The sequence below is a fragment of the Mustela erminea genome, chromosome 4 (genome assembly GCF_009829155.1).
Source record: "Mustela erminea isolate mMusErm1 chromosome 4, mMusErm1.Pri, whole genome shotgun sequence".
Classification (NCBI taxonomy): Eukaryota; Metazoa; Chordata; class Mammalia; order Carnivora; family Mustelidae; genus Mustela; species Mustela erminea.
The window spans coordinates 146,819,264-146,839,056 of NC_045617.1; the positions used below are offsets into that span (position 1 = coordinate 146,819,264).

At 48.1% G+C, this 19,793-nt stretch overlaps 2 protein-coding genes across 7 annotated transcripts in view; one reads left to right on the forward strand and one right to left on the reverse strand.

Moving 5' to 3' along the window:
• The window catches only part of MRS2 (magnesium transporter MRS2), a 37,995-nt gene extending 26,423 nt beyond the window's left edge, over positions 1-11,572 (forward strand). For 3 of the 4 annotated variants that reach the window (XM_032341243.1, XM_032341244.1, XM_032341245.1), the window contains exons 7-11: positions 722-838; positions 2,339-2,491; positions 2,719-2,836; positions 10,273-10,386; positions 10,883-11,572. In XM_032341243.1, coding sequence (XP_032197134.1) covers positions 722-838; positions 2,339-2,491; positions 2,719-2,836; positions 10,273-10,386; positions 10,883-10,993 — 613 coding nt within the window. In that variant the 3' untranslated portion in view covers positions 10,994-11,572. Of the gene's footprint in view, positions 1-721; positions 839-2,338; positions 2,492-2,718; positions 2,837-3,133; positions 3,928-10,272; positions 10,387-10,882 lie in introns of those variants that run through there. The other variant, XM_032341246.1, reaches the window with a different exon arrangement.
• A 1,223-nt stretch (positions 11,573-12,795) lies between these two features.
• Positions 12,796-19,793, reverse strand: part of GPLD1 (glycosylphosphatidylinositol specific phospholipase D1) — a 56,587-nt gene continuing 49,589 nt past the window's right edge. For 2 of the 3 annotated variants that reach the window (XM_032341239.1, XM_032341240.1), the window contains 5 exons: positions 18,680-18,856; positions 18,144-18,304; positions 16,782-16,808; positions 16,639-16,689; positions 12,796-14,959 (listed from right to left, as the gene is read on the reverse strand). In XM_032341239.1, coding sequence (XP_032197130.1) covers positions 14,873-14,959; positions 16,639-16,689; positions 16,782-16,808; positions 18,144-18,304; positions 18,680-18,856 — 503 coding nt within the window. In that variant the 3' untranslated portion in view covers positions 12,796-14,872. The remainder of the gene's footprint in view (positions 14,960-16,638; positions 16,690-16,781; positions 16,809-18,143; positions 18,305-18,679; positions 18,857-19,793) is intronic. The other variant, XR_004285254.1, reaches the window with a different exon arrangement.

Genomic DNA, 19,793 nt, shown 5'->3' on the forward strand with positions numbered 1-19,793 from the left:
TGGGTTAAAGCCTCTGCCTTTGGCTCAGGTCATGATCCCGGGGTCTTGGGATTGAGCCCCATGTGGGGCTCTCTGCTCGGCGGAGAGCCTGCTTCCTCCCACCCCCTGCTTGCCTCTCTGCCTGCTTGTGATCTCTGTCTGTCAAATAAATAAATTAAAAAAAAAAATACCAACTAGTAGGTGCGCCTGGGTGGCTCAGTAGGTTAAAGCCTCTGCCTTCGGCTCGGGTCATGATCCCGGGGTCCTGGGATCGGCTCCACATTGAGCTCTCTGCTCAGCGGGGAGCCTGCTTCCTCTTCTCTCTGCCTGCCTATCTGCCTACTTGTAATCTCTGTCTGTCAAATAAATAAATAAAATCTTTAAAAAAAATAAAAAATAAATACCGACTAGTTTTGCTAATGGTAATGGTTTTCTTTCTGTGCCTTGAAGTCGGAAGGTAGCCTAGGTGAGAAGTTGAGCTAAAAAGGGCACATAGACTTATGATTGTGGAAAAGCTGTTTTTGCATGAAATGTTATATCAGGGTCTTTAATTTATTTCTGGATGGAAATTGATTCTTGATGTGCATGGTGAATATCAAAAATTTCTTTTACAAGTCGGTGTTTACCATTAATGTATAAGTGGGTCTACTTGATAAGATACTTTAAAAAGGTACGTTTTTTAATAGGGAAAAGTGTTTATAAGTTAATGTTATTGATCATTTCTATACAACTACTCTTATAGTCTGTCAGAGTTAGAAACAGATATTAAAATTTTCAAAGAATCCATGTTGGAGATTTTGGATGAAGAGGAGTTGTTGGAGGAGCTCTGTCTCACGAAGTGGAGTGACCCACAAGTCTTGTAAGTCTGGAGTCCTGCTTTGTCACCGGTCTTGTTAGGATCAGTCTTCTGTCTTCTTCGGGATGGTTCTTCTTAGAGACCGTAACATTTTCTCCAGAGTAGAGAATACAGGCACTTTTTATCCTCAGTTGTTTCACTATTTCCCTATATGCATGTTTAGTGTAATGAGGATATATTGAATGTCTGCTGTGTACATAGCACTGCGCTGGGCTGTGATGAACACAAACACATCATTACCTTTATCTTCAAGGGCCTGACCCCCAAAGTGGCTGACACATCTACCCGAATAACTTAGCCTGGGGAGTACGGTGGAAGAGAGGGAAAGATACTCACATGGGGGCAGGGAAAGAGGGGTAAAGGAAGATAGGACACTAACATATATTCTGGAACTTTGATCTGATATAGAAAAGGCTTATCTTCGGGGCACCTGGGTGGCTCAGTGGGTTAAAGCCTCTGCCTTTGGCTCAGGTCATGATCTCAGGGTCCTGGGATCGAGCCCCACATCGGGCTCTCTGCTCAGCAGGGAGCTTGCTTTCCCACCCCTGCCACCACGCTCTGCCTATCTCTCTGCCTACTTGTGATCTCTCTCTCTCTCTCTCTCTCTCTCTCTCTGTCAAATAAATAAATAAATAATCTTTTTAAAAAAAAAAAAAAGGACTATCTTTGAAAACTTTTATCTCTTACAGGATTAGAAATTATTTATTCTTATGCATATCAAGTTAAATGTTTATTTTTTAAGTACTCAGAATATTTCATTTTTATTCTTTGTAGACAAATATTAGACACCTCTGTAATGTATACAGTTTCACCACAACATGTACAGATTTTTTTAAGCATTTTGGGAAATTAGTTATTTGTATTCTAATAAGGAAAAATTAAGACTATAAGGGCTGTTATATAGCAGATACAGTAGCAGAAACTTGAACACATTTGTAACTCTTGTTTGCTTTATTAGGCCAATCTGTGTCTAATGTACTCTATGATATAACTCTTTCACAGAGCACTTCAGTCCCACTAACTCTCCTTGGTAGGGGCTGGGGGTATGAGTAAAGGGGTACAAAGTGACTATTAACATCACTCAAGAACATATTTCTCCATATATGAAAATAACATTATGTATCTGCCTTGGAAAGGAAAAGCTTTTTATTTTGTTTTTAGTTTGTTTTGCCTTATTTTCACTAATCTGCACTCATTCATCAGCATTTACACATTCTGAATTTTCCTTTGTCTGGTAGTGCGTATGTGCATGAGAATCCCTTGACCTGGGGCCCGAGTACAGTGAGCCCAGGCCTGCGGGCTGGAACCTGCACCCTCGGCTTACTCTTCATAGTGTTTAGGATCACTTGATAAAGCCACTCGCTGATTGAGCTCAGTCACAGTAAGAAAAAACCAAGGCCACTTTTTCATTCATAGTTGAGTATTACATATGGATTCAGAAAGTTTTTGGTACCAAATGGGTGATGCCTGTGTTGTGCTAATTATGTTAACCCTTAATTGCAGTGAAAAGAGCAGTGCTGGAATCGACCATGCAGAAGAGATGGAGTTGCTCTTGGAAAACTACTACCGGTTGGCCGAGGATCTCTCCAATGCAACGCGGGAACTCAGGGTATTGATCGATGATTCTCAAAGTATCATATTCATCAATCTGGACAGGTGAGAAAGCATCCTGTAGAACAACCAAAGGAATTCTAAAGTGATGAATGTTTTAAGAAAACTGTCATTTTGGGAGGAGTTATACCATTATTATCATGTATAAATGCTACATAGAAAGATGTCCTTTTCTAAAGGTGTAGATTTAATGTATGTGGTTTTAATAAATGATTTCATGAATTTCCTGTGTGTAGTTAGTGGGCCCTTCTGATGTAAGCTGTTCTCTCCAGCCACCGGAATGTGATGATGAGGTTGAACCTACAGCTGACCATGGGAACCTTCTCTCTTTCTCTCTTTGGACTAATGGGAGTTGCTTTTGGAATGAATTTGGAATCTTCCCTTGAAGAGGTGAGACTATTACTAGGGATTATTTTTGTTTTGAAGATCTTTTTTTTTTTAAATGGGTTTGACTGGCTAGCTCAGTCAACTCTCGGTCTTGGGGCTGTGGGTTCGAGCCTCACATTGGAAGTAGAGATTGCTTAAAAATAGAATCTTTTTTTAAAAATTGGATTTTAAAAAAGAGTCTTAACATATATACACCCCTAATTAATTAAAATGTTTAATTCATTCAAAATTCAGGCAGTACTTTTAGACCCTGTTGTAACACAAGTATAACTATAGCCGTGGTTACCTCATGTTTCTCAGAAAATGGAACCACGCATAGAAAAGGTTTGACAAAACCGTATTACACGGTGAAGGAATGCTCTTTGGAGGGTCACACCATCAAAGAGACTGCTCTTCCAGGACCGCGCCGTGAGGCTCTGGTGATGCGGGATCATGGGATGAAGTGCTGCTCCTGCAAGATTGCACCATGAGGCTCTGGTGATGCGGGACCTTAGGAAGAGTTGGTGCTCCCCCAGAATCGTGCTGTGAGGCTCTGGTGATGCAGGATCCGTGCAGGATTATAGGACAAGGCGGTGCTCCCGCAGGATCGCACCATGAGGCTGTGGTGATGTGGGATCACAGAGTGAGGCGGTGCAGGATAGCGCCGTGCTGTGGCGGTAAGCAGGATCACAGTGAGGCCGCGCTGACGAAAGACTGCCTCTCTAGTTTTCATGTTCCCGGCATTGGTAGTTTGCTGCTTTATTTGGTGAAATCACAACTGTGAAGATGGATGTGTTATCCCTACTTTATAGATGAGCAGACAGGCTCAGGAAATTGAAGTGATTTGCTCAGGGGCACAGTGCTAGAAAATCACGGTTGTGATCTGAGCCCAAGACTTGCACTCTCCACTTTGCTGCCTTTTCATATTAATATAACACTAAGGTGCCAGAGTTCTTCCTATCATTGTAGTGTGGTCTTTCAGAAAATATCTTGCTGTAGGATTTCTAGAAAATAATCTGCATACTACACTGCATGCAGCACACTTGGACTCTGTGTCCTCATTAATCTTTTTTTTAATTTTATTTTACTTAAATTCAATTAATATATAATTAGTTTGAGGTAGAGGTCAGTGATTCCTCAGTCTTCTATAACACCCAGTGTCCTTGCTTCAGGTGCCCTCCCCTCACCTCCCCTCCAGCAGCCCTCAGTTTGTTTCCTATGATTAAGAGTCTCTTACGGTTTGCCTCCCTCTCTGATTCTTATTTTATCTTTCCTTCCCCTCCCCTTGATCCTCTGTTTTGTTTGCGAAATCCCACATACGAGTGAAATCATAGGTTATTTGTCTTTCTCTGACTGACTTATGTCTCTTAGCTGAATGTGGCAAGATTTCCTTTTTGATGACTGAATAGTATTCCACTGTAGTATTCCATTGTGTCCTCATTCATTTAAAAGATCTGTTCTCTGTCTCTTTGGCTGCCATCCTGGTTGAACCCGTCATCACTGATCAGGACCACTCTTTGCTTCTGGAAAGTGGTCTGTAAAAGCAGCAAACCTCGTGGTCACTTTTCTGTGAAATGATTCACTGATGTTTGTCCTTAAAATAAAGACCCAGACTCCTTTGCCCGCAGGGCTGTCCACGCTGAAGCCAGCCACCTCGCCCTCGCCACAGGTGTCGCCTCAGTATTTCCTCCCCCTCGGGCTTCCTCCAGGCCACAGCTGTCCTCGGCTCCCACCTCTCCTGCCTGGCCAGCTTCTGCTTACCTCTACATCTCGGCTTATGCACCGCTTCCAAGGAGATCGCCAAGCCCCAGTCGGTGTTAGTCATTTTCACGTTCTTTATAAGATGTGAAAGGGAAAATCAGTGCAGTACATTTGTTCCTTCATCTTGTAAATGTGGGTTTTGGTGCCTGCTCTGTAGTGTGCGCTGCTTTCGGCCCCAGGGATGCGGCAGGGAGTGTCTGCCCTCAGGAAGGAGAGGAGCAGACAGACACACAGCACGTTTGGTGGTAAGGGCCATCAAGAGGAAGCCGGGCGGAAGGACGCAGGATGTTGCCAGGAGGTGTGCTAAGGCGCGTCTTAAAGCTGGCGCTCAGCAGTGTCCCGAGGAGGTGGCGCTAGAAAGCGGGACGGTCGGAGGGAGAGTGTTTTCAGCAGAGCGGGGCACACAGGGAGTTACCGGAGCGGGAATGGGCTGCGCTTGTTCAAGGAACAACAAGGGCCATGGGGGCAGGAGAGGGTGAGCCCTGCAGAGACAGGTGGGGAGCAAGGTCAGAGCGAACGAATGGGAGATGGTGTTGAATTTGTAGAGCCTATGAGGGTTTGCATTTAAGTGTGTTAGGCATCCGTTGGGAGGCTTTTAAGCCCATACGTAGTTACTAGAAAGTTCAGAAGTAACCAAAGCTTCTTGTGCAGCATAAACCAACCCTTGAAATTCTCCAGAGGTAACTTCTAAAGACCTCTGCAGATTCCCAGTGTATGGCTATAGAACTCTTTATACAAGATCAGGTCATTTTTGTTAAGAATCGTGTTTCTATATGTACAGTCTACAAACTCACTTTTATACTTTTTTTTCATTTAATAGTTATTTTTTCATTTAATGCCCTTTTTTTTTTTAAGATTTTATTTATTTGACAGACAGAGATCACAAGTAGACAGAGAGGCAGAGAGAGAGAGAGGGAAGCAGGCTCCCTGCTGAGCAGAGAGCCCGATGCGGGACTCGATCCCAGGACCCTGAGATCATGACCTGAGCCGAAGGCAGTGGCCCAACCCACTGAGCCACCCAGGCGCCCTAAATGCCCATTTTTAAAAGGGAATTTTGGAAATTCCTCTCTGATAGTTCCACGCAGTCCCAGGTGTAGAGCAACCTAGTTATGACGGGAGATGAGTGGTTCGTGGCCAGTTACTGGCTCAGTACAGGGTGATTAGCTCCGGCAGAACAAGATTCGGGTCAGTCCCTCATCAGTTACAAATTACGTGTCTAGATAACCTGAAGAACAGCTCAGACATGTTTACGAAATCCCCAGATGTCAAGGTCTCTGCCACTGTGTAGATGGGGTTAGTATTGACAATGATCAACCCAGGATAGGAAAAACTTTTTTTACTTCTTGTTTTAAGATAATTTTAGACCCTTCTAAGAGTAGTCAAAGAATTGCCATGGAGCCTTCACCCATTCTTTTATCACCAACATGTATCACCTTCCCTGTCTCATTCTCTTTTTTTTTTTTTAAGATTTTATTTATTAATTTGACAGACCACAAGTAGACAGAGAGGTAGGCAGAGAGAGAGGAGGAAGCAGGCTCCCCGCTAAGCAGAGAGCCTGACGTGGGGCTTGATCCCAGGACCCTGAGATCATGACCCGAGCTGAATGCAGAAGCTTAACCCACTGAGACACCCAGGCACCCTCATTCTATCTTTATATACAGCCTCTTTTTCCTAAAACCAGTTGAGAGTAAGCCACAGAGGTGATGCCCCTTTACCTCTGGCAACCCAGAAATAAATCCCACTTGACAGTAATGAATGATTGTTTAATGTATTATTGGATTTGATTTGCTAGTATTTTGTTGAGTTTTTTTGCATCCGTGTTCATCAGAGATATTGGCCTGTAGTTCTCTTTTTCGTAGTGTCTTTGGTTTTGGTATTTGGGTGATGCTGGGCTCATAGAATGAATTTATAAGTTTTCTTTCTTTTTTTTTTTTTAAATAGTTTGAGAGGAACAGATAAAATTTTTCTTTAAAGTTTGGTAGAGTTAACCTGCGAAGCAGTCTGGTCCTGACTTTTATTTGTTGAGAGGTTTTTTTTTATTACTGATATAATACCATTGCTGGTAATTGGTCTGTTCAAATTCCCTTATTTCTTCCTGATTCAGTTTTGGGAGGTTATAGGTTTCTAGGAATTCCACTTCTTCCAATTTTTTGGCATATAATTTTCTATAGTATTCTTACAGTCCTTTGTATTTCTGTGATGGTTATTATTTCCTGTTTCATTTCTGATTTTGTTTGACTTTTCTTGTTTTCTTTTTGATGAGTCTGGCTAAAGGCTTCTCAGTTGTGTTGATTCCACCCCCCACCCCCCACAAACAATCAGCTTGTTATTTCTTGTTGGATTATCTTCTTTATTATTATGATGTCCTTCTTTGTCTCTTGTTACAGTCTTTGTATTAAAAAGTGTTTTTTCCGATGGAAGTATGCTACCCTGGCTCTCTTCTAATGTCCCTGTGCCTGATAAATGCTTCTCCGTCCCCTCGCCTTCCATCTGCAGGTGTCCTTAGATCGGAGACAAGTCTCTTGTAGCCTCCTGGATCTGGATTTGTTTCCTTTCCCAGATTCTAGAAGTTTTCAGCTATTATTTCTTCACATAAATTTGCTGCCCCCTTTTCTCCTTCTGGGATCCCTGTAATGCCGGTGTTATTACACTTGATGGAGCCACTGAGTTCCCTAAATCTGTTCTTGTTTTGGATCATTTATTTTCCTTTCACCAGCTCAACTGTACTTTCCATGACTCTGTCCTCCAGGTCACTGGTCTGTTCTTCTGCTTCCTCTAGCTACTAGTTATTCCAGCTGGTCTATTTTTAATTTCACTTATTGTGTTCTTCATCTCTGAGTGGTTCTTTCTTACCTCCTTGTTAGGACCTTACTGATGTCCTCCACTTTTAAGTCCAGTGAGTATATGATCTTTTTTTTTTTTTTTAAGATGTTATTTATTTATTTATTTGACAGAGACACAGTGAGAGAGGGAACACAAGCAGGGGGAGTGGCAGAGGGAGAAGGAAACTCCCCACTAAGCAGGAACTCTGATGTGGGGCTCGATCCCGGGACCCTAAGAGATCATGACCTGAGCCGAAGGCAGACACTTAATGGCTGAGCCGCCCAGGCGCCACTGATAATTACTTTAAATTCTCCATTAGGCATATTGCTTATCTCCATTTCACTTAGGTCTCTTATTGTGACCTAAGGAGAACTTCTCCTGTTCTTTCATTTGGGACATAGTCATTTGTCTTCTTTAGTCTGCCTCTCGGTGTTTGTGTGTGTGAGCTAGGACAGTCAGCCGTGTCTCCTGCCCTCGAAGGTGGATGCATGGGGAAGAGGTCCTGTCTGCCTGCAGGGCGAGGTCCCTGCTCACCAGAACCTGGTGCCTCAGAGCTCTTCTCTCAGTGTGCTGCGTGTACCCGCCTCCCCCCGCCCCCGCCAAGTGGCTGGGCCGTGTTTGCCCATGGTTCAGGTGTCCACATGGCTGTTGTTGCCTGCTGTGGGCTGTGTTTACTCCCTGTGACATCAGTGGGTCAGTCTGGAGCCACCCTGGGCTTGAGCTGGGTCAGACCAGGTGTTTGGCAGAGCTGCAGACTGCTTCTCTGCACTGTCCCCCGAGACACTTCCACGGGTGGGCAGGGCCCGCAGTCTGACCAGCTGTCTGCCGCCAGCCCGCTGTTGGGGCCACATTCAGTGCGTGCAGTCAGTTCCCCTCTCCCCGGGCAGGGGGTACTTTGGAGTGCTGCCCGCCCCTATGGGGGTAGCTTGCACAGGGCCAGGAGTGGGATGCTTCTTTTGATGGGCTCCTTCTTTGGAGAGGGTGGATGCAACCCCCCTACTGGGTACGGGAGCCTCAGTGTTAGCAAGGGTTGTTGGGTCTTCTGGGGGCGCAGACCCCGTGCTGGGACGGAGGCCAGCCTGGCTGGAGCACGCAGACGGGAAGCTCCGGTGAGGGTGGGCGCAGGGTAAGCAAACCAGTGGGCGTTGTGCTAGGTCCCCCAGGCACTATGTGTTGGGGGACAGTGGGGACAGCACCTGCCGGTCCTTTGTTCCTGGAGGAGTGTCTCACGATCTCTGTTTCTCCAGAGCGCTCTCTGAGGTTAGCGAGCCGCCCTCCCGCTGTCTGCCCCAAGTCTTTCCAGATGCTCCTTCTGTGCCGTATCTCCCCAGGCTGTTGTGTTGTCTCTTTAATGGCGGGCACTCTGTTTCCTCTCACCCTCCCTCTCTGCTCTCCTAAAGTTGAGCCTGCTGATTTTCTAAAATTCCAGGTTTTAAGTCCTACTGATTGTAAAAACTCACAAAACTCAGCCACTCTGGCTTTCAAAGCCAAATGTTATGGGGACTCAGCTTTCCACGCAGGCTCCCCCGTGCCATAGTGTGGTTCTCTCCCTTCTCTGTGCTGGCGGCTTCCTTCCTTTCATGGGCAGCCCCGCAGTTTCACTGAGCTCCCCGCCAGGTCTCTGCCCTGCCTGCCCTCTTTGAGGTGGCCCCTTCTTCATTGCGGAGTCCGTCCTGTCAGTCTCCAGGTCATTGTCTGCGTTACTTACACTGATGTGTTGTCTAGTTATGCCTGCCTACAAGGTGAGCTTCCGGTCCTCCTGCTGTGCTGTCGTCCCACAGTTTGCGTGTGTGTTTGGAATTTCAGGCTAGGTTGGAACTTCTCTTCTAGTTTATCACACTTTAGCATTCTCAGATTTTTCTTCATAGGTGGATTGTAGAACCAGTCTACAGCAAAGACAATAGTAATCTATTGTTCCAAATCTCATTTAAATGTAATTTTTAATAAACTACACCCTCTTTTTGGGTAACTGGAAATGTGTTCACCAAAAATATTGAACTTGTGTTAGCACTTGTCTTCCTGATATAGGTCTAAGTTCCTGTTCCGAAGAGATGGGTTTCTCCTTCACATAGTGTGTGTTGCCCCCAGTGAGAGCTAGAACCGTTTGCACAACACACCAGCCTGGGCCGGGGAGCTCCCCGTCCCTGGAGCCCCCAGGCTTCCGTTGGTAGCCAGCAGTGGCATAGCTGGCGTTGGGCTCCCTTTTCGTGGGGGCCTGTGGTTCCGTCTACGGACGCGGGCACATTGCACTGCCGGATAGTACAAGCTTGAAAATGACGGGAAGATGTTTTAGTCACGGGTTCCCAAACTTTCTTGGTTCACGATATGTTTAGTGTCTAGTGTCTTGGGAATTTTTGCATAGGATTACTAGACCCAGAGTTTCTTTTGGGACATCATTTCTGTGATATTACCTAATAGGTTGTTTATGAAGTAGCTAGGTTCTGTTTTGCAGATGACACTGTGTTTTCCTTGAAATACTCTCGGGTGCTGTGGTGCCCTGGACACCTCCGCTCACAGATCGGGAACTGTGGCTCTAAAAGCATAAAATTCAAATTTGGTTGTATGTGCTCTGTAATTTTAACTATTAAAATTTGTATACATGCAAACGAAGACTGGGAGGAAATTCAAAGTAAAAGTGGTTATGTTTGGCTTATAGATGATTTTTAAATGTCGAAGCCCTTTTATGTCTTGTTTTTCTTCTGATTATTCTCTGATTCCCTGGATGCTATCAAGGTTTGTTCTTCGGTCCTTTCTATAGGAAAGAGCTGTAGGAACAACACAAGGCTTCTGTAAGCTCCGGGGCACTCATAGTTGGGGAATTTTACTGCTGAGGAGCCTGACCTTTTGTGACTGAAAGTAACTCTGTTCTCTTTCAGGACCACAGAGTGTTTTGGCTGATTACAGGAATTATGTTTATGGGCAGCGGCCTTATCTGGAGGCGTTTGCTGTCATTCCTGGGACGACAACTAGAAGCTCCTCTACCTCCCGTGGTATGAAGGTCTGGGTTGGTGCAGTGTAGCCGAGGGGCTGATGTCCCATTCTGCGGGCACACTGACTGCCTGGGCTGGCGTCGGCCCCGGCCTTGTGACCCCGAGCAAGTTCTTTCATTCCCGCATCCGTCAGTGACGGCAGTAGCAGCGGCTGGAAAGCACTTACTCCAGTACCGCCCCCGGCACGGTGCCAGCTTTGTCCCCGTGCTCAGTGCATTGCTCTGTGGTGAGCTTTCTGCCTTTAGATGTGGGCAGTTCTGCTGCAGGCTTTGTCGTAAGCCAGATTGAAACACAGAAAACATGGTGTCATCATTAAGAAAAAAGGTTGGCCCTTTCTTCTTCTTCCTTTCCACACCCAGTTTACGCCGGGAATGAACACTTAGGCTACTGGCAGGGGCGTGTAGGCTCCCGTCTGCTAGTTACCTCTCCTTTTACTTGTGGCGTTTCTTTTAACACCGACACAGACTAAAACGAGTCCTTGTTCTGCTTTGTTTAGGTGGCCTCTTTACCCAAGAAGTCCCTGCAGGCGGACAGGAGGATGGAAATGAAGCACAGCTTCCGGCCGGACGGGCTTGGCTCAGGCAAGAGTGTCCTGACAAACCGTTAGACACATCCGCCCTCGAGAGACTGGGTTACTTTTCGCGGTAGTCACGGGAAGCTTCTGGTACTCTTTTATTATTTTCTTTCATAGAGTCAGAGACTTGGGAAAAATCACTAAAATTACAATGCCTGATGATAAAGATACCATGACACTCCGTAATGCTAGAACTTCTGCATTTTCAAAATCGAGGAAAGACGCAAAGGATAGGCTCTGTAAAAGGCCAAAATTCTATTTCCCACAACCTTAAAATGCTGTTTTTATAGATGTGATGTGCGAAGAGACTGTTGTGTAGATTTTCTGATTTACATGTGTCTCGGGCCAAGCAAAGTCTGAAAACTTGACGAGCTCGGGTAGCGGTAGTTCTTACTAAGGGGATCATGTTTCTGGGAGCTTCCTGACTCTCAGGTGACTGGAAAGGCAGGAAAAAATACGTACTAACCTTAGAACAAACTCTGAAGGTTTGTGCTTTAAACCAATCTTTAACATACTCTATTTTCTTGCCTTTTTTATATAAGGCAAATAAAAAGGAAATGATTAACTAGAATCCATTTAAGCTGATATTAAATCAGTATTTTATTCTCTTGACTCCTGAAACAGTTTTTCTCTGCTAAGCTATAGTGGAAACCTTTGGAAGCAATGTTGAAACTGGTTCCATTTTGTTACTGCTTTTTTAGGTCTTGAGGGAGTCGAGTAGATGCCTGAGTAGATGGAGGTGTCCCCTCAGCCACTCCCACCCCCAAAAAAGAAAGCGTCTGGAGCCCAGTTAATCTGTGGGCCTACACCTCAGAGCTTGACGGGGGGCTTCTCAAAACCAGAGGCGTGGCCAGAGCTGCTCTGCTACTACAAACATAATAGTAGTAAAGCCCCTGCGCGGACAGTGTCGGGGTTACCTGATGCCGTAATAGGGTGGCACAGGAGGAAGTTTGGGAGTCCATTCACCAAGTGGTTTGGTGAAGAGAATAAAATGCTGTTCCAGTCGCTGATCTGAGCGAAAACAGAGTTGTTAAGTAGTTTCCCTGCTCCCCTGTGTGGTTAGAAGCAGCCACTAGAAGCTGGTATTACGATGACCCAGGCGGGGTTGGTCTCAGCGTGGAGTGGCCCACATGGCACCTCCCCGTGGGTCAGGGGCACGCTTCACTTTGAGGTGTGGGTGTTGGAGTGAGGCTCTCTCTAGCATCATAGATGTGTGCGATGACTTTCAAAACAAAGTATCTTTGATAGTCTTCTAACTTCATGGGACACTCTGCCATACCTCAGAGCACTGCTGCTGTTCTTGATCTTCGGGAATCACTGGACATAGGTTAGAAATAGGACTTCACTGTGACGGGAAAAACTGCAAGCCCAAGGGGCTGGACTCCAGTCAGGCACAGAAATAGAATTTTGACCTTTTTCCTTTTGGTGTGACTTAGTTTGTAGACTTGAGTAAAATATTTTTTTCAGGAGTCCTGTTTCCTCTATCAAAGGGAAACGTAACTACCTCTTAAGTCTGATGCAGGGAAGTGATGGGTGGTTTATAAAGTTCTTGAAGGTGGTTAGATCAAGGAGGATTTCAAAATGTCACTCGCTCTGCTTTGTGGATAGCAGGATGCTTCTTACCTAAGAAGTTAAGCGATTTTAAACTGACTTAAAAATGATTGAGCACAAGTGTTTCGTTATGTGACTGAGCAAGCAGTCTCAGCCCCTGTTTAACCAGGTCAAGGCATGAGATTCTTACTAGACTGTTTCTGGAAGGCCTCTAAGGAAATGTGGCAGACGGTAGCACAGACTGTGAGAAATAACCACTAAATAAAAAGCTGTTGGTCTCGTTATTCCAGGAGTTGTACATAGCTTTATTTTTGGAGCTATAATATTTAATACACTTTAATCTCAGGATTTACTTTCCCTATTTTAGTAATACCTATGGAGGTGGTCTGAGGGATAGTACGTGGACAGGGTATCAGAGATCTGAGCTCATTGCCAGACTTACTCCAAATTCCTATAGGTTTCTCTGTTTCAAAGGCATGAAACCATTTTGATCTTAAAGCAAGTTTTGTAATAGAAAAATTGCAAATACGTACATATGTTTTGATATCTTTGAAATAAAGATCATGGAATTAAGTGCAGAGTTGTGTTAATGAGACTGCAACCCTACAAGGTATTTCTGTTTGTTGTTAACCATTTCAGAGTCTGTGTTTAGAACTATAGTTAATACTTAGAGTGAAAGCGTGACCCACCCATGGGGATAACGCACAGACTCTACAGGCCGGCGTGTACGTCTCTGCCATCCGGGTTGACCTTCAGGAGTAGGAATACCACTTCGCACTTTTGAGTACAGGATTACGCAGGTTAAGTATCCTGGATAAGATCCTGTGTGAGAACCTGGTTCGGTCTGGTGTGTTTAGACACTGAGAGAAGTGTCCGTCCGTGGGTAGGTGACGGCCGTGCGTCAGCACCGGCCCCTCCCTCAGCTGAGGCAGCAGCCCCTGCTCCAGCCTCGGCGGTGAGAGAACAGACTTCTGAGGAAGAGGCCAGCACTCACAGACTTCCCAACGTATAAGTGAAACTAGTTAAGGAATTCTGGCCCCTAAAAGTAAACTTCAACTAAACTTCAACTAAACATAGTTATTTCACACGAGTTGAGCTACCGCTCATTGTCCCCCAAATGAAACCAAATGGTTTCTCTGCGCCTTGTGCTGTTCGTAGGGACGCAGCGGCTAGCACCTGTGCGCAGGAAGGACGACAGTCCCCGCCGTCGTCCCGAGGTGCGCTCTGGTATACACCCGTTGGTCCCCCTCGTCCCTGCCCTTATGCTCAGTGTTAACTCACAGCGTTGCCTTGATTTCTACTTGGACTCCTCAGCTGGATTCCTGTCTTTGAACCAGTCTCAGCGCTGCCTCTAGGGAAGTTAAAAAGGGATCTGGTCATCAGTTACTTTTCTCTACTGTTAGTGCCAGGAGGAAGAATGGTTCCTCCGTGACGGCTACAGGATCCCTAAGAACGCCTTCACGTATGTAGTGAAGCCAGAGCCTGTGGCAGATGCCTTCCCCCCAGTGTCCCCACCTGCAGGCCTGGCCGACGTACGCTCCACCAGTCACCAGTCAGCCCCGGAACCGGGGAAGCCAAGACATGCCTCTCTCTGCTCGCTCTCGCGCGGCGGCCTCCACCCGGAGCTCTGCGGGGCGAGTTTTATGGGCACGGCTTGTGCCAGCCCAGTGCGACGAGGGCTTCTCTTGGGAGGACACAGAACCAGTGGAGTCACTGGGTTCAGCTGTTAAGAACAGCCGCTTCTACAAAAGCAGGTGAGGGCACTAGCGGGAGGTTTTCGTTTTGTATTAGTCGTTTACTGCGTGGAACCCCGGACACGCCGCAGTTCTCCTAAGGACCCACTCGCTTCCAGCAGGGGACTGCAGCAGCGAGGCTCTCCCGCACCCGCTGCTGCTCGCCGGCCTGCTGCTCTGCCCGCTCTGCCCTGTGCGCTGGGCTTTCTGTTCCACTCTGATTGGAATGAGTCACCAACTTTAAAGGACGTTGTAGGAGAAACTGGGACAGATTTTCCTAAGAGCTAACTAAGTACAGAGAAGCCTCTCTAGGCATCAACAGCACGTGGGTATTGTGTGGAGAGGGCAGCGGTCAGACCGCAGGGCTGAGGCCAGGCCAGAAGCTGGGAGTAAGTTTCCGTACACGGGAAGCAAGGGAGGAAACCTGGGAAGGGACACGAGGCAGCAGAGCGTCTGTCGTCGTCCACGGTGTCGTCGTCCCACCTAGGCCTGTCTCCACTCAGGAGCCCCACTTCTAGCAGGATCCACTCGGCTCCCCTGGAGGTGCCCCTTTGTCCACCAGAACGCTCACCCTGGCGAGGACTCAGCCCAGAGAGGGGACGCAGAGGAGGAAGAGGCGGCGAGGTCTTTACTCGAGGCCGAGGCTGTAGACGTGCAGGGCCCCGGAGAGTCGGGCTCCCAAAGAGCTCCTCCCAGCAGCGACGACCACTTGGTTCTGTAGAGGACACGAGACAGTATTGTTCATCACGCCCGTGAAGTCCCTGCCCGAGTCCAGGCACCTGCTGTGCTCCAGTGGCACAGAGATGGGGGCGTGGGGTAAGTGCCAGGAGGGTTCAGAGGTGGGGACAGAGGCGGCTCAGGTGTAGGCTGAGTCCCTACCCCAGCCCGGCGCGAACTGGCCCACTGCGGGAGGTCAGGGAGCGGCCGCGCTCCTCTGCCTCGGACTGTCCATGTCCGCTCCGCAGCGGACCTGGACTCGGGGCTTCACGCCGCAGTCCCAGGGAGCTGGGCGAACTAACTGGAGTGTCCACCTCGGTGAACTCTTCTGACAAAGGCGAACTTGCACTGTTAAACAGCAAAGAATCGACTGCCAGCTCCTTACAATCTACAGCTCCCCTCACAGCTTCTGGAAGTCATGTATAATTCACGGGTTCTTGAGAATATCTAACTTTTGGGAAAATGAATTTTAAGTGTAAGCCAAGCTTACGATGTAATCTGTCACCAGACCTTTTGAGAATGCTCCCATAAATTTAGTAAGCCATCTTTTGTTCTGGGTAACCCTACATTTTGTTCAGTCTTGCCTAGAAATGGAGTCAGGCAAGGGCCACTTGAACTGTGGGCCACCAGAGGGCAGTGTCCCCCAGCGCCAGAACGGGGCCAGCTGTGCCCCAGCTGGTCCTGTCTGCTCTCCTCTTTAGCCCTTAGTCCCGCCCTGATGGGCATTTTCCTCTCTTTCCCGTGCATGTGGACCGTGTGCTTCTCAAAGGTGGGGCTTGGTCTCAGAGCCTGCAGGGTTCTGTGCGAGTCCGATTCTAACGTAACCGAATGGCTGGGTTCAGTGGTCTAGCTGCAGAGTGGAAGATAAACCCTTTCACTGCTGTGTCCATTACAATCAAAGCGTGCAGGCCCTCTGCTTAGCGATCTTCCAAAAATAGCAGCAGGGATATTTGCACAGTTATATAAAAATAGAGCTGTGCAAGAATGCTCACGATAGTAAATAAATTGGAAATAATGGAGAAATAACGGAGTAAATATCTGGGAAAAGTGAACGCAACAAGACAGTGCGTCGGGACAGTCCCCTGCAGCCGGCAAGCAGCTGGCCCCACCTGTGTCTGCCCCGGGGGGGGGGGGGGCACGATCGTGAAGCATGACCAGTGGGAGAGGGCCCATGCGCACTGTGTGCCCCGAGAGGCCTACGGGGACTCAGCAGTCTGGAAGGAAACACTAACAGTGGTCGGCTGACGTGGCAAGGGATTGCCCACGCTCCCCTGAAGGCCCAAGTCAGTATTCGAACATGAGGCTTCGCGGGACAGCAGCCGCCACCGACGTGCGTGGCCGTGGCCCAAGGAGACTACGGACACTGAAATTTAAACTTCATATAAATTTCATGTGTCATGAAATATCCTTTTTTTCCCAACCATCTAAATGAATCCTTTTTAGTTCACGAGCTATACAAAAGTCCAGGCGGCCCACAGGCTGGAATTCGCTAGGTCCTGCCCTCAGGGATGAAACCGGAAAGCGATGGGACGGTGTGTGGAGGGGGTGGGGTGTGTGTGTGTGTGTGTGTGTGTGTGTGTGTGTGTGTGTTTGTTTCAGACAAAGCTGAACGACGAAATGAGACCATCCCACCCCCGCTTAGCACAGAAACTTCAGGAGCGCCGTCTTCACACTCACCTTGTCTTTAGACCTCACGGTGACCACAGAGCTCCCGAACCTTGAACTTGCCTGTAATAGGAAAAAACACCGGATTTTATCAGTTTAAATTAAGAGAAAGAGCACTTCCGTGGTTTTCCTTCATTCCTACAGGAAGTACTTACCTCAGGAGAAACCAGTACGTATTGGGCCTGAAAGGAAAAGGGGAGAAGGGGACTGGTCACTGGCTGTGTGGGTTTGACGGACTCCCCACACGCGCACTTGTGCACTCGGGACGAGCCCGGCCCGGGTGCTGCCCTCAGACACCAGAAAGTCACCCTACAGAACTTAGCACAAAGTAGATGCAGTCACATATATCCTGATTTATGATTCACTTATAAATTCGCTCACAGTATAATTCCCTTTGTATCTTGTTCATACACTGGAGTGAAATGGACTCGGACTAGTAACAGCTACTGCTGTTCACATAAACGCTGGCTTATCCGCAGATAAAACCGGAGGCAGCCGGGAAAGGCGCTGTAGGAGAATGTAGGAGCGAGCGTAAACAAGCCAGGTGAGAGAGAAGCACGTAGCAAAATTACGTACAGCAGCTCAGTTAATAAAATAGACCCCCACAGGTAATGGCGACGAGCGCACTTCGGGGGCGGGTCCCTGTCCTTTCATTTCTGAGCACTGCGACCTCGGACCTGCGGTGTCGTCCTCGGGCGTAGTGCCGACTTACCAGCTGTGATGTGGGTCAGAGAGGTGGCCGGGGAGGGAGGGAGAGCTGTGCCGTGCTCAGCACGGTGCCAGGCAGAGTAAACGCACAGTAAGCGCTAGCCATCGAGGTCAGGAAGATAGACCAGAAGGATGCACATCGAAAGGTTAATTATTTCTGCAGAGTGCAATTCTAGGTAGATGATTTTTGAATTTTTAAAATGAAATTTTGTACCATATTTTCTACAATTTTACAATAAATTTTAATTTTGCAACTAGTTTTTTTTTTTTTAAATAGTGTTTTATGCTCAGGGAACTTAAGGAAACCCACTTGAGAAAAGGAATAAAAGCAGTGAAACGGGCACCTGGGTGGCTCAGCAGTTAAGCATCTGCCTTCAGTTCAGCTCATGATCCCAGGGTCCTGGGATCGAGCCCCACATCAGGCTGCGCAGTGGGGAGTCTGCTTCTCCCTCTGCCCCTGCTCTCTCTCTCTGTATTCTCTCACATAAAATCTTCTTAAAAAGGCAGTGAAACAGAAATCAGAGTGTGCGTTTTAAAGAGAGTGCAGTGGCCCGGCCCTGTTTTCCTCTGCTGTGGGCTCCCACCCAGTGGTGGCAGGGTGCGACCAGAACCAGTGGGCCACCATGTCAGCTAGACTTGAGCCACAGGGACGAGTGCTGCGGATCTGCACGAAGCAGGGCCCCTTGGCCTACAGAAGCAGTGATTGTGTCCTGACCGCAAACAGTCCCGGTCAAAACTCCGGGATCCGCAGTGGACATGACAAGGCATCGTGGGCCCCCGCCTTTCCCAGCACGGCACGAACACCTCACCTTTTCTTCAGGACACGGAGCCGTCCACGATTTGCATTTGCCTGTCATGTCACCAAAGGTGATGTCTTTGCCATTATACACATAAACGCGGCCGTCTTCCCCGCCCATCAGTCCCGAGGTGACATCGGTTATCCTCAGGGGGGCTGCCATGAGGACTTCATCTGCAAGCGAGAGAGACCAGAAGGAAGGATGTCCCCGCGCCGTCGTCCTTTCCTCTGCCCCTGCGGAGTCCTGGCCGGCCTCCCACAAGTCGGATTAGTGCGTCCTTCACGGGCTCTGCCCTGCGCTCCCCCCGCCCAGCCGAGGCGGCCTTTCCTAGTTTATCCTCCATCCGAGACAGCGGATGTGGGCGGCTCTCGTGTTACCGCCTTCAAGAAGTCCAGCTCACTCGGCTCTGGTCCTGCCGGACTCAGAACAGCTGTAAAGGCCGTCAGGCCACTGAGCTGTCCGAGATGAGGGCAGAGGCTACACGATCCAGTTGGGGGACTGGTCTGTTGAGCAAAGGGATTCGATTCTGAGCCAGAGGCCTTTCCCACCTAAGCCATCACCGTCCAGGTCACTGAAGTGCAGAACTCCGCCAAATCGAGAGAAGCGGCGGTCCCCGCTGAAGGTGCTGAGCAGAGAAGGCTGGGTGTCGGGGGTCAGCTCGTACATCCGAGCGCTTCCGCCTTGGTGCAAGGTCATGGTCAGGAATGCCATTTTGGACACGTCGTCTGAAATAAACAGGGCACACTGTCTGCTGCCCTCCCAGGAATGCAGAGAAGACAGTCCCAGCCTTGCGTCAGCCTTCCACACTCCGGTGACCCGACGGCGCAGAACCGCACAGGGCGGGCATTTGTAGCGGGAAGGTCCTGCTGGCTGGGGCACGGAGGCCCAAGCAAGAGCCGCGCTCAGGGCTCCCCCATCTGACAGCTCTGACCCGCACAAGCGTCTCAGTTCTAACACTAGGTCCATACTATCCTTTCAGGGACCTCCTACCTTCGCAAAACTGGGATTTGGGGATTATAATAAAATGCAGGTACCATGAGAAAATCCACACGGATTGAAAATGAGGATGGAACTGCCTGATTTCAGGTTTGAGAACAGGTGCTGTGCCCAAAGGGAGCCACGTTGTTGGGACACAAATTCAACCTGTGCAGAACAGTCACACCAGGCCCCATACTTGGCTTAACACACTCTAGTCACCAACGTGAAAATCTGATTAATCTTGCAACAGAGGGGCCCTGGGTGGCTCAGTCAGTAAAGCGTCTGCCTTCTGCTCTGGTCACAGTGCCAGGGTCCTGGGTTGGAGCCTCGCATCGGGCTCCCTGCTCAGTGAGGAGTCTGCTCCCTCTCCTCCCTACTTGTGCTCCCTGCTGCTCTCGCTCACTCGCTCTCTCAAAATCTTAAAAAGGCAACCACCTTGGATGTGAAAGCTTCAGGGTGCTTGTCTATGGGAAGCTCAGAACTGCCTGAGGGGAAGAAACTTTTTTTTTCCCAGCAGACCACTCTGCATTTTTGTTTTGTACCAGGACTCACAAATTATGCGGGTGAAATCTAAGCAAAATGCAAGTGAAATAGGAAAATCTGAATAAGATTCGAGTGGTGGACTGTATCAGTGTCAACAGCCTGGTTGTGACATACTGTGGTTTGCGAGTATTACCTGGGGAA